We start from the raw sequence: 11129 nt of genomic DNA, 5'->3' as shown, positions 1-11129 counted from the left end.
GGCCAACGCAGTTTTGTCCGATAGCGATATGTGAGAGAGAAATCAAGGAAGCTTTTGTAGTAGAATTGAAAATTTGACAATGCGATGTGGGAATTTAATTGTAAAAGAGAAAAATGTCAATATAAACACCAGTAAACAACCAGTAAATATCAAATATATAGACAATATATACGAGTTTCATCTCGCTTCACCCACCCCGATCTGGGGGTTCTCACAATGTGAATTGGGCACCCTGTATGATCAGGCTGAGCAGGCGAGAGATAAGCTGTAGTCAGCCGCTTGGCTTTGTTGCATTTCTTGCACAATTTTTGGTCGAAACTTGCTTGTTTTTCTCTCGAGTTTCGCTTCGAAGTAACTGTGCTAGTCTTCGTATCTGTTGGTCTGTATCGAGTAACGTGCCTTCGACAGGATTTAGCGAAGTACAAGTCGGAGTTTCGTGTCATTAGCCGTGTTTAAACTGCCCTGTTGCCACGTGTGTTGGCGGTCTAGGAAGTGAAAAACAGCTGCACTTGGCTCATATTTTGCCAAGAGAACTTTCGAAATACTTCATTCTTCTACGACGACAATAACAGAGAGCCTTGGCGGCCTCGGTGAAGCGAGCTTACAGCCTAAAAGGGAAGGCGAATATATCTGTACAAAACACCAATCGAATTTGTGGAGATCAATTTGTCTGCGTTTTGTCTTGAACTTTTGTCGGTGTCTGCTGTCATCATATATCGTCTGTATTGAATAAATCTTCGCTGGGTTGCCTAAGCATCTCTTCTACAAGCATTACTGGTGGGATAAACGTTATAAAAGTATTGTACCGAGCCGCATGAGTTCGGCTACGACAAGTTCTAGTGAAGTGGATATCGCAAATTCAAAAAAGGTGGGGTTATAACAGACTGTTTCCTGTAGTTTATTTGCGAGATGTTTTAATGTCTTGCCATTAGCGGCAAGGAGAAGACGAACTAAAGCTACGTTCTTTTACGAAAGGTACATTTGTTAGATTAGATTGAAAATAACACTATGCGGGGGCCGAACTTGTCCGTGTCATAAAAGCGAATGGCGGCCATATTTGTTGACCCACCGAGACTGCGAGAAATTTCTCCTTTCGTTTACGCTGCGTTCTCCTGTCAGCGAGAATTTCGAAATACGAGCTCAAAGTTTATTTTTTATTCCGCTCTGCCATATTCCAGCTGCCATTGTCATCTTTTTGATGTGCGAAACGTCTGCGAGCATAGGCGATGTTTAATTTTGAAATTCTCGAGGCCACAAACTAATTGATCTCTGATCGCATACGACGAGCTTGCTTCCGCGAGGTCTCAAAGCCAACAATGAGTCAGCACATTGAGAATTTTGCGAGATTTTCACTCCTGTTACCGTAAAAACTGCTACCCAGCCGTGAAATATCATTAATTTTCGATGTTAATAAGCTAGGGTATGTTTGTTCTTTTGTCTCGTATCTGGACGCTTCAGCTTGCAATCAGATAGAAGACTAGTGTATATTACAGCAAGTAGCATTCACACTAAGCATTTGCGAAGATAAAGAGAAATTTCAAGAGTCGTAAAGCCACAAAAGTTCTGCTTATTCCTGTAAAAAGGTCTGTCTTTCGACCACAGCATTTAATTCCCATGCATGTCGAAGATTTTCAATCCTTGACCAAATATATTAACTAGAAATGCAAGACTCCTTTTCAGAAGATTTGCCTATTCTGTTGTAACTCACATTATATCGTTTAGACTTGATTTTCAAGTCGAAATCCCTTTGGGAAAACAAATCCCTCAAAGCAACACATAAATTTTAAGTGTTGGGCTATTGTATATCATATTTACATTAGACAACTTATGTGCTGAAGCATTATTAAAACCAGTCGATTATCATCCAAAGATCCATTATCTTTCATTTCAATCTCTTCTGCACATTAGAACTTTAAAATTTGAAATTAAGATAGGTATATTCTCATTCTTTCCTTCTGATGCAAAGTGTTATCTCTCAACTATTTGGCTTTCTGAAACAATTCACACATTCCAATCCCCTAACAACTATCACAGGCACCATTCCTCTTTCCTAATTATCTCCTGTATGTTTTGTATACAAACTGTTTTGGTTTTCAATGAAAAATGAATAGGCATTGCTTTCTTAGAAATTTAAAAGTGGTGCTACTTCCAGTAAACGGGTATTCATGTTACAAAACCTTGTCCTCTTGGCTAAAATCTATTCGCTGGAATCTGACTCAAACAAATCTTCATATCAATTCAAAATTATAGTTTAAAACATCCATTTTGCTAGCTTGCGAACCATTTTCTGTCAAAATTGGATTCCACCTTTTATAGCAAGCAATGGGCATTTTATAAGTACCTACTTTTGTATTTTTACTATGTTGAACTGATCTGAAAATTTTACTCAGTGGCAGAGGGGGCATTGCAATTTTCAATTACATGATTTATGCTGGTAGTCTTATGCAATCTCTAAATAGAAACTCTAAAGACTAATGATATTGGGCAAGGTAGTTTTTTACAAGTTTTTTATTTATTAACTTATTTAGTCACCATTGTCACCTGAGGACCAGCGTGCTCAACTGAATCCTGATGCAGCTGTCTTCGAGACTGGGTAGGTCATATTGTATGTGTGTACATACTTGTAGATATTCCTCGGAATCTGAAATAGTCAGAATTCAAGCTTGGAATTGGCAAGTTATGTAATTCCAAGTGATAATATATTCATATACTTGTCAACAAAGATCTTTGTGTTTAAACTGAAGAAATGTTTGCTTTCAATATATTTTCTAAATTTAAAACTTAATTTGGCTGCTTTCCCTATATTAGTAAACCCGACTAGTCTTTCAGTGAATATGCTATGTGATTACATCATGTCACTTAATTAATACTGGATATATAGGTCTTATCTAAACTGTACTATTAGGAATTCAAGTAAGGGCCATCTCTTGTCGGTCCCCCATGCCTCAGAAAGGGGAAACCATAGCAACCAGGATAAAATATTGTTTCTAAGTAACAGCAAATTGAAATATTTTACACATTTTTTATTGTATTAGGTTGCATACAGTCTGAATTCATACTCTTTTAGCAATGAAATTATAGCTCTAACATCTAAGTGGTCCCACCAAGGAGTTCAAGACACAGAGCCTCACTGAATATTTATACTTGCATGTAAAGCATAACATCTTTGACTGCAGAATTTTTGCACAATAATAGTATTCACAAAGAGACGAAATGTGTTCAATATATTACTCCGGATGAAACAATGTCTTTATGATAATTAGGCTATGTGCTCACGAGGGTCATTTTTAAGCAATTTCAAAATAATTTTTGTCTAGTTTTTCGCCTTGATGCCTTGTCCACACGATCCAAGGGAAAATATGCTTGATATGTTAAATTAAATTATTAAATTAAATTAGCTTCAACTTTTATTGTAAATTGAAGGCGTTTGAAACTGTTTTGGCATGAAAACGAAAATAAAAAAGCTCAAAAACGTTACTGTAAGCACATAGTGTTACTTTTCTCGCTTATTCCTTTAGATCAGTGAGCAAAGACTCACTTAAAGAGCCAGAAACTTGGCCTGACCAGGATCGGAAGGACGACATGCCCTCTCCTCAAGTATCGCCGAACATCGGTGTGGATGCAGATATCATGGTGAATGGTGGCGAGCCCAGCGTATTTGCAGAACCACACATCGGAGCGCGGCAGAACATCCCAGAACATATAAAGCCAGATGAGTTGCCTAAAGATGAGCTAAGAACGCTTGTCCGACAGCAGCTAGAGTACTATTTCTCAAGGTTTGAGACCATTTGTGCTGTATGTATGTGTATCTTTATTTCAAAAACCATGTTCTTATTTCTAATCTCACTTTCTAATGTAACACATTTTTGTAGAGAAAATTTGGCTGGTGACACTTACTTGGGTAAGAATAAATTGCCAAATTATTATGAGGTTTATTATCATTTCACATATATTGTGATTAACAAACCTGTGTTTTTGTTGCCATTAGTCACACAATATTAGTATTAGAATGTTCTTAAACATTTATATAGCGTATTTTAAATATTTATTTTAATTTCTATTTTTGCATATTAGTGTAGAAATGTTCTGAAGCATTTATATATCATATTTCTAAATGTCTTAAAATTGTAATCATCTAGTTTCCCAGATGGACAGCGACCAATATGTGCTGATTCAAATTGTCGCCAATTTTAATCAGGTCTGTAGCCAGATGTGTGTTATGTCAATACACATCCAGATGTGTATTTATAAACAGCCTAAAAAAACCTTGACAGTGGGAGGTTAATCATATTTTTTATTTCTTGCATAATATTTTCATTCCTAGTCAATGCCTCATGCTTTGTTTAAATTGCTGGCTAGTTTTATTTATTGTTTGTTGTTTGCATAAAACCAATCAACATCCAGTGATTTTTCTGCAGCTAATGCTGGATGATTTTACAGCTAAGTAAACGGAGTGTTCACTTGATATAGATGAAGAAACTCACAAATGATATCGAACTAGTCAAGGAAGCCATAAAAGAGTCTGCATATCTTCAAATGGACGACTCTTTGACAAAGATGCGACCTAACGTGAAGCGATGTATTGTTATTTTACGTGAGGTTCCTGAATCAACCTCCGTTGAGGTACGCCGAAGCTTGCATTTGCCATGCAAAGCATTACTATTGCATAATTGGCATGTGTTGTGTTTCAAAATGTTGGTTTTTTCTCTAGGAGGTAGAGGAACTGTTTAGCGGGGAAGGTTGTCCAAAATACATCAGTTGTGAACCGGCAAATAACAATTACTGGTACATTCACTTTGAGTCAGAAGACTGTGCACAAAAGGTTGGTAAATTATCGCCTGATGTCTTGTTGACAACTTTCTGTGAAATTGTTTAAATAACATCAGAGGATGTAACCTATCAGTTCAATTGTTATCAAACGTGTTTAGGCGTATCGATATCTGAGAGAGGACATCAAGACATTCAAGGGAAAACCAATTATGGTAATCACTATTGATTGTTATTTATTGACATCATTTCTTAATAATATTGACATGCTAATGTCATCAATTGAGCTCTAGCAAGCAATATCACCAAATTAAAATACAGTTAAAACATTGTAGACACAAACAATGCAACTATGATTTTCGTACTTGCTGTGACTGTCTTAAACCTGTGGTTTGGTGGACGACTTTAGCATTCCAAGGATTTTTTTGTATTGAAGTGAATAAGAAGCTAATATACCCCCAACACTTTTAATAGTTAAAATTTTAGAGTTGGATTTTTGAGAAGAGTGGAGTGCTTCCTTTGTTTATGTAGTCCTTTTGTACCACATTACATACACAGGGTAACGAATAAATGTTTCAGTAATATTTTTATATTCTGAAGAACGATTTTTGTTAACAATCCAGGCAAGAATAAAAGCCAAGCCTATACCAAGAGCTGCATCAAGCTTTGTACAAAAGAATGGAATGAGACAGGTTGGTTGTAGATGTTATTCACACACAACGCATGTACATATTAACAACATTGAGAAAAATAAGCATCATGAAAGCTTTAATATAACCAGGGAGAGATTCTTATGGAGTTCATTTCCTTCACAATAGTACATCAGGTAAAATTTACTGGGCACATTCCCTTTCTTAACACACTTTTCACTTTGTCATGTAGAACAATGAACCATCAACAATTCCATCAATGCCATCGCCTGCATTTAGATATCCTGTTTCCCCAATGTATGGAAGTCAGGTAAACTTTGTTTCCTAGTCTTGGTTTATGTGTATTATGTTCTTTGTATGACCTAAATTCTTAATGTTACTTGATTTGATATAAAAACATTATTTATTTCATCTATTTTCAGGGTTATTCATTTTTCCAACCAGCTGTTATGCCCCCAAACTGGGCTGCTGGGCAGCCTTACTTTGATGCATTGGTACGTGCAAACAACTGTATACTGTATATATATTTGCCCAGATTTATCCTAAAGGGGTTCCAAATGGATGCTGGTGGTCATAGAATAGAGACCCTCATTACTCCCTCATATCCTAATGTACACTATACTTTATCTTGTCTCAGATTCCAACGATGCCAAACAATGCTTATCACTCTCCACAAAACTTCAAGGGCAACAGTAAGTTCTTGCATTGCTAACATCTTGCTGTAAAGGCCATGTTACACGGTGCAATTCTTCTTGAACTTGCAATGCAGTTCTACTTTTAAGAGATGTAAATTAGTGAAGATGCTTCAAAATGTAAGTGTAAGAAGCGCCATGGAGTGTAATAAAGACAAAAGTTCGGTAGTTGCCAAATTTATATCTCTCAAAAGAAGAATTGCATTGCAAGTTGCAGGAAAAATTGCACTACGCTCTAATATAACGTAGGAGCGTCTACACTTAGCTATACTTAGCAGCGTCTTCTAACGACTTCTCATCAAATATGGTATAACAACTGCCTAAAATAGACAGAAATACTTCACTTTTTGTCTATTTTAAGCAGTTGTTAATGACAATGCAGTGACTAACTATGTTGTTAATCGTTTTTCATTCAGACCACCAAGGCAACAGACCATATTATCAACATCCTTTCAAATCAAGGTAGTATAATATATGAAAAATGATCATATCTGTGTACCTTTACCTCAACCCACGTATTTAAAGAACTCGTAGTAGTAAAGGGAAGGATTTTTCCTTTCCCTCTTACAATATTCTCGAGTCTTCACGATGTTTGTGCTAGGTTGAGGTGCCCCCTGTAGAGCTCTACTCCCCCTCCTTATGTTGGTGTGTCATCATGTCTGTAATCCCCGGGGTATTTGACAATTTGTCCCTGCTTCTAAATGCTCTCCTCTCCTCGCCTCTTTCATTCAGAAATCAAACGCGCAGTCACCGGGAACCGGACAGGGTTGACAAAGAGGTGGCGTCCTATGGTCGACCGCGTGCGCACAGCACAAACGGTACCACGAACACAAACACGAGCAATAGTAACACTAGCAGTAACAACACCACAACAAACAGCGGACCAAATAAATCACCATCGTCGACCATCTCCGCGAGCAGCTTAATAAACTGGAGAAGGGATGACGAACACAGGTACGTGTGCTTTTCCTGCGGCCTGCTCAACTGTTGCCCTTTCACTCGACTAACTTTCGGTCCGATTTTCATCTTTTGAGAGATGCAAACGAGCGAATAGTAAGTGTGTACTTCGATATAACGAGGTGCTAATATGAACATCAAGGACTTATCCACTCGTTTACATCAATCAAAAGAAGAAAATCGCACATGAATTTGCGATGAGATTGCCAAAAAATGGACCTTCAAGTATATTGATTGATTGATGAGAGTTTCCCCTCCGAGAAAAGCCTTACATATTGTTAAAGTCGCAGGGACGAGCCTTCATTATGCTCTGTGCACAACAAGATTTAACTCACCGATGTATTTTTGCTAGACTCGGTCCAAGAGCGCGAAGAAGACGTGGAAGCAGCGAGGATATACGGATCGGTGTATGTAGTCCTTTTTTGATACCCTCCCGCATCCCCTGACCCCTCCCTTCCCCCGTATTCAATAATTTCTGACGACCTCTTGAGAAGGCAACTGGCCAATTATACACTGCGTAGCAGAGCCGTGTCAGTTCTTTATAAACCTCGGAAATGTGGCCACGTTTATAAATTGATCGGTCAATTTTGTCATTTTTAGCGATCGCCAATACCTCAGGAACCCCAACGAAGCAAAGATGACAGCCACTTCAACTTATCAAACGCCCAATTCCCACCTCTACCTACGACGAATACTTTTGTAAGCCTATTTATTGATGATGAAATTTCTCACCTAATGAAATTTCTTTCTCATTCTTGTCAATTTCAATGCAACGCTTTTCATTATTAGCCTTTCGAGTATTGCAAGTATAATTAACTGACGCTTCATCATCTAAACCATTTAGAAAACTTCCGATCTTCCTTTGCAATCTCCGAGCACCAGACAGGACTACAACAAGGTAAGATACGACAGTATGCAGTGAACTCGTCTCACCTCCCTACTTGAGTTTGCTTCGGGTAAAGTACTTTCACTCGTAATGCCAATTCTATAAAATAGGTCGCATAGGAAGGTTTGGTAATCTCATATCGTGTTCTATACTTTCGTTCAGGTTGCCTCTTCTCCCCCTCTGTCACCTCCGATAACACCAACAAGGTAAAGTTCATCTCATGCTGTATTCGTACAGTGCATGATAACCAATTGTGGTCGGAGCCAATTTGAAGCCGAATCTCTGGAGGACCATTGCAAGTGCCTGTTATACTGTTTTTGTCCGCTCGATGTGGACACAAACAGTGAAAATGGCCAAGCACTGGGCCTCTAACACGGCTTCATATTGACTCGGGGAACTCACCTGGGATATTTCTGTTTCTCCTAGCACGCCCCGGGTGACCGAGTCTAAACCAAAGGAAGAAACGAAAGAGAAAACGACGAACGAAACAATCGAAACGCCCGCCAAAAAAGAGGAGACGAAAAAAACGGAGACGAAGAAAGTCAGCGAGCCTGAGGTGAATTCCAAGGATACGGCAAAGGACTCTGCGAATATCAGCCCGAAAGACACTGCAAAAGACAATCCAAAGACGACACAAAACGATAAAACCAAGGTGCGTTAAAGATCACCTCTTATATCTGCCTAGTTTTGTTGTTTTGAAAACAACTTTTCTAACACAATTTAGTCCTTCTTTTCCGGAGGTTCTGTAGCCACAGTCGCTAAGGTATAACGTGCGTATAATCTTTTTTATTCCCAAGGAAACCTCGTTGAATGAGTCGTCGAAACTGAGTTACGCTCAGATCGCGCAGAAAAAAGCGATGCAGAACAAACAGCAAACGAACATTACGACGGTTTCCACGGTAACGACAAATACAAACACACAATCGTAACCGACGAAGGTATGTCCTCGCGTGTAGCACGCACGCGTAGTTTACACTAGCCCCACCAAGAGTTTTCAATGTTTCATGTCAAGGATTCTGTCCTCAGTATTTCGGTCAAACAACTGCGTATTACAGAGGGCATGTGTCTAAACATGCATTGGTCGAATGCTCGTAGTAATCTTTGCTATCAGCACGCATTTTCTAACCCCGTGGTCCTTTCCACAGGAGTGATCCTTGTGAGAAATTCATCGTGATGGTCTTGCTGCTCTGTGCGTGCAAGTGATTGACGCCGTGGCAGCGGTGTGATATGGGGAAAAATCCCAAGTGAAATGAAATTTCAGCGTATAACAGCACCTGTATCGTGTACATATTTAAAGATCTACAGCAAAATGCGATGGGCAAGCGGATCGACTGGCAGCTTGAACCTGTAAAAAGTCTGTACATATACATATGAACATATATGTTGTTGATGTTGGTGAAAGTTTCTTTGTTTGACATATTGTAAACTACCACAGCAACGTGATGCTGTGCTCGGATGCAATATGTATAAAGCAGTTTAAACAATTGGTTTACACTTTGGAAAATTTCTTTCATCAAAGTATATGTTGTGTGAAGTGAAGTGTTCGAGGACGACGCGTCTGAGGCTAATTTCCGCGCTAGTCTCTGACGTCATTGCGACGCACTGACCTCAAAACAAAGACTGGTCTGCTACGCGACCATATTGGTGTGACAACCGTTTGCGTGAATACTCTCTAAAGGCAGTATACATTCCAATATATAACTCCAACGACGTTTCTCGCTCAAGAATATCATTGCTGTATTTTGATTGAAGTTTTTTTCCTGGTGTAAACCTTTCTTATTTAGAAGAGGACGATTATTAATGTTGCACACAAGTCATACGCGCTTTAGAAGTATAGCTGTGATAATTATAGGATTATAGAGATATGTAATTAACGTTTGTCCCATCATCTTTCTCCTTCACCCAAACCTTTCCGCGATTATCCGATTTCCACCTCACCGACTTCGAATCCAGTTTTCATGACTTCCTTGGGCTGGGTTGGGTTGGCATCATCGCCAAAACACCCAAGAATGTTCTAACGTTCTCGAGATTTTAGTTTAGTTTGAGAGGGAATAATTGGAAACATAAGACGCTAGTTTAAATATGAGGCAAACTGAGTCCACCGCGAAATGGATCTAGTCTCCAGGATCAAACATCACGGGCACTTTTGTCCTTGAAGGGTTGAAGCTGGGCCTCCACATAACGCCATTTCCAGTGACACGTGCGCTTCCTTTAATGACAAGGAAAGCACGGTTACTTTACCTCTGTACATAATCCTTAAAACCCTTCACTAATTTGCACTGGACCAATCGCCTTTAAAACTAAATTTTGCAGTGGGAAGATTCATTAGTACCTGCGTTAAACGTTATTACGTTTAGCGTGCTTCGGCCTCGTGACTTCCTGATTTTCCTAGGTTTAAAATTTACATGTAGTTTTTGTAGGGAAAATGGTCCATTGCGAAATGATTTCCAAATGTTTTCCTGTGCAATAGTAATCGTCGCTTGGTTATATAATTGTTGAAAATAGCGACTATTTTTGATTCGAAAACAATAATTTATAAAAATGCTATTGTATGCCATAATTAAAGACGATGTAATCTATCATTAATTGAAGATGATTTAACCTTATTTTACCATTCTACTTCTCATAGCGAATTCCACACGAGGAATGAGCTAAAACACGTTAGCTGTAATACCATAGATAAGATATTGTTCTCAGGGATGTAGTCAGGACTCAAACGAAGAACCTTTAAAATTATCGTAAAAAACCCAGATCAGAATTGATATTTATAACAGCTGTATAAACGCTGGATAGCGCTATCCAGCATTCATAACAACTGGCCCCATATTTTCTTATATTTTAACCTGCGAGCAGAGCCTGTTTGCAGGCTAACCTCCTATCGGCTCCATGATCGGCTCCATTGATCGGTTATCGGTGATTGCCTTTCAGCTATTACCCAACGGTTCCGATTTCATGCTGAAACCTGACTATATTTCTGTTTAGTTACATGCTATAGTATGTGTGCGTGTGAAAATCTTAGATAACAAACTGTTGTAAGCAAAATTGTGCAGGATAAATCCACTGACTTACCAATAATTGTGCTGTTGTAGTGTTCTTACCTAACCTAACCTATGCCTGTGTCATTTGTTTTGTTAATAGTATATCTATAATCCTAAGATGCTGTGTTTCTGTGTATAA

At 38.6% G+C, this 11129-nt stretch overlaps 1 protein-coding gene across 1 annotated transcript; it reads left to right on the top strand.

Annotated features, from left to right (window-relative positions):
- The first annotated feature begins 235 nt into the window (after nucleotides 1-235).
- LOC114517552 (la-related protein 4-like) lies at nucleotides 236-11027 on the top strand. Its single transcript, XM_028537324.1, has 21 exons — nucleotides 236-868; nucleotides 2529-2593; nucleotides 3519-3776; nucleotides 3873-3901; nucleotides 4140-4198; nucleotides 4471-4623; nucleotides 4712-4822; nucleotides 4929-4982; nucleotides 5391-5459; nucleotides 5650-5727; nucleotides 5840-5911; nucleotides 6055-6109; nucleotides 6526-6571; nucleotides 6842-7063; nucleotides 7419-7473; nucleotides 7667-7765; nucleotides 7911-7964; nucleotides 8115-8158; nucleotides 8379-8604; nucleotides 8750-8890; nucleotides 9098-11027. Exons 1-20 carry the CDS (start codon nucleotides 815-817, stop codon nucleotides 8879-8881), a joined length of 1935 nt encoding a protein of 644 aa, XP_028393125.1. The 5' UTR covers nucleotides 236-814; the 3' UTR covers nucleotides 8882-8890; nucleotides 9098-11027.
- The last annotated feature ends 102 nt before the right edge of the window (nucleotides 11028-11129 follow it).

This window comes from Dendronephthya gigantea, unplaced genomic scaffold, assembly GCF_004324835.1.
Source record: "Dendronephthya gigantea isolate DGI-Jeju-01 unplaced genomic scaffold, DenGig_1.0 000009F, whole genome shotgun sequence".
Classification (NCBI taxonomy): Eukaryota; Metazoa; Cnidaria; class Anthozoa; order Malacalcyonacea; family Nephtheidae; genus Dendronephthya; species Dendronephthya gigantea.
The sequence above is the reverse complement of the archived record's forward strand: the minus strand, read 5'-3'. Positions and strand labels throughout refer to the sequence as shown.

What these genes read in the sequence shown, in the direction of transcription:
- LOC114517552 (XM_028537324.1), top strand. Translation starts at nt 815, where the DNA reads ATGAGTTCGGCTACGACAAGTTCTAGTGAAGTGGATATCGCAAATTCA. An exon ending in GCAGCTGTCTTCGAGACTGG is followed by an intron (nt 2,594 to 3,518) that starts GTAGGTCATATT and finishes TTATTCCTTTAG; the next exon opens with ATCAGTGAGCAAAGACTCAC. An exon ending in CCAGACAGGACTACAACAAG is followed by an intron (nt 7,965 to 8,114) that starts GTAAGATACGAC and finishes ACTTTCGTTCAG; the next exon opens with GTTGCCTCTTCTCCCCCTCT.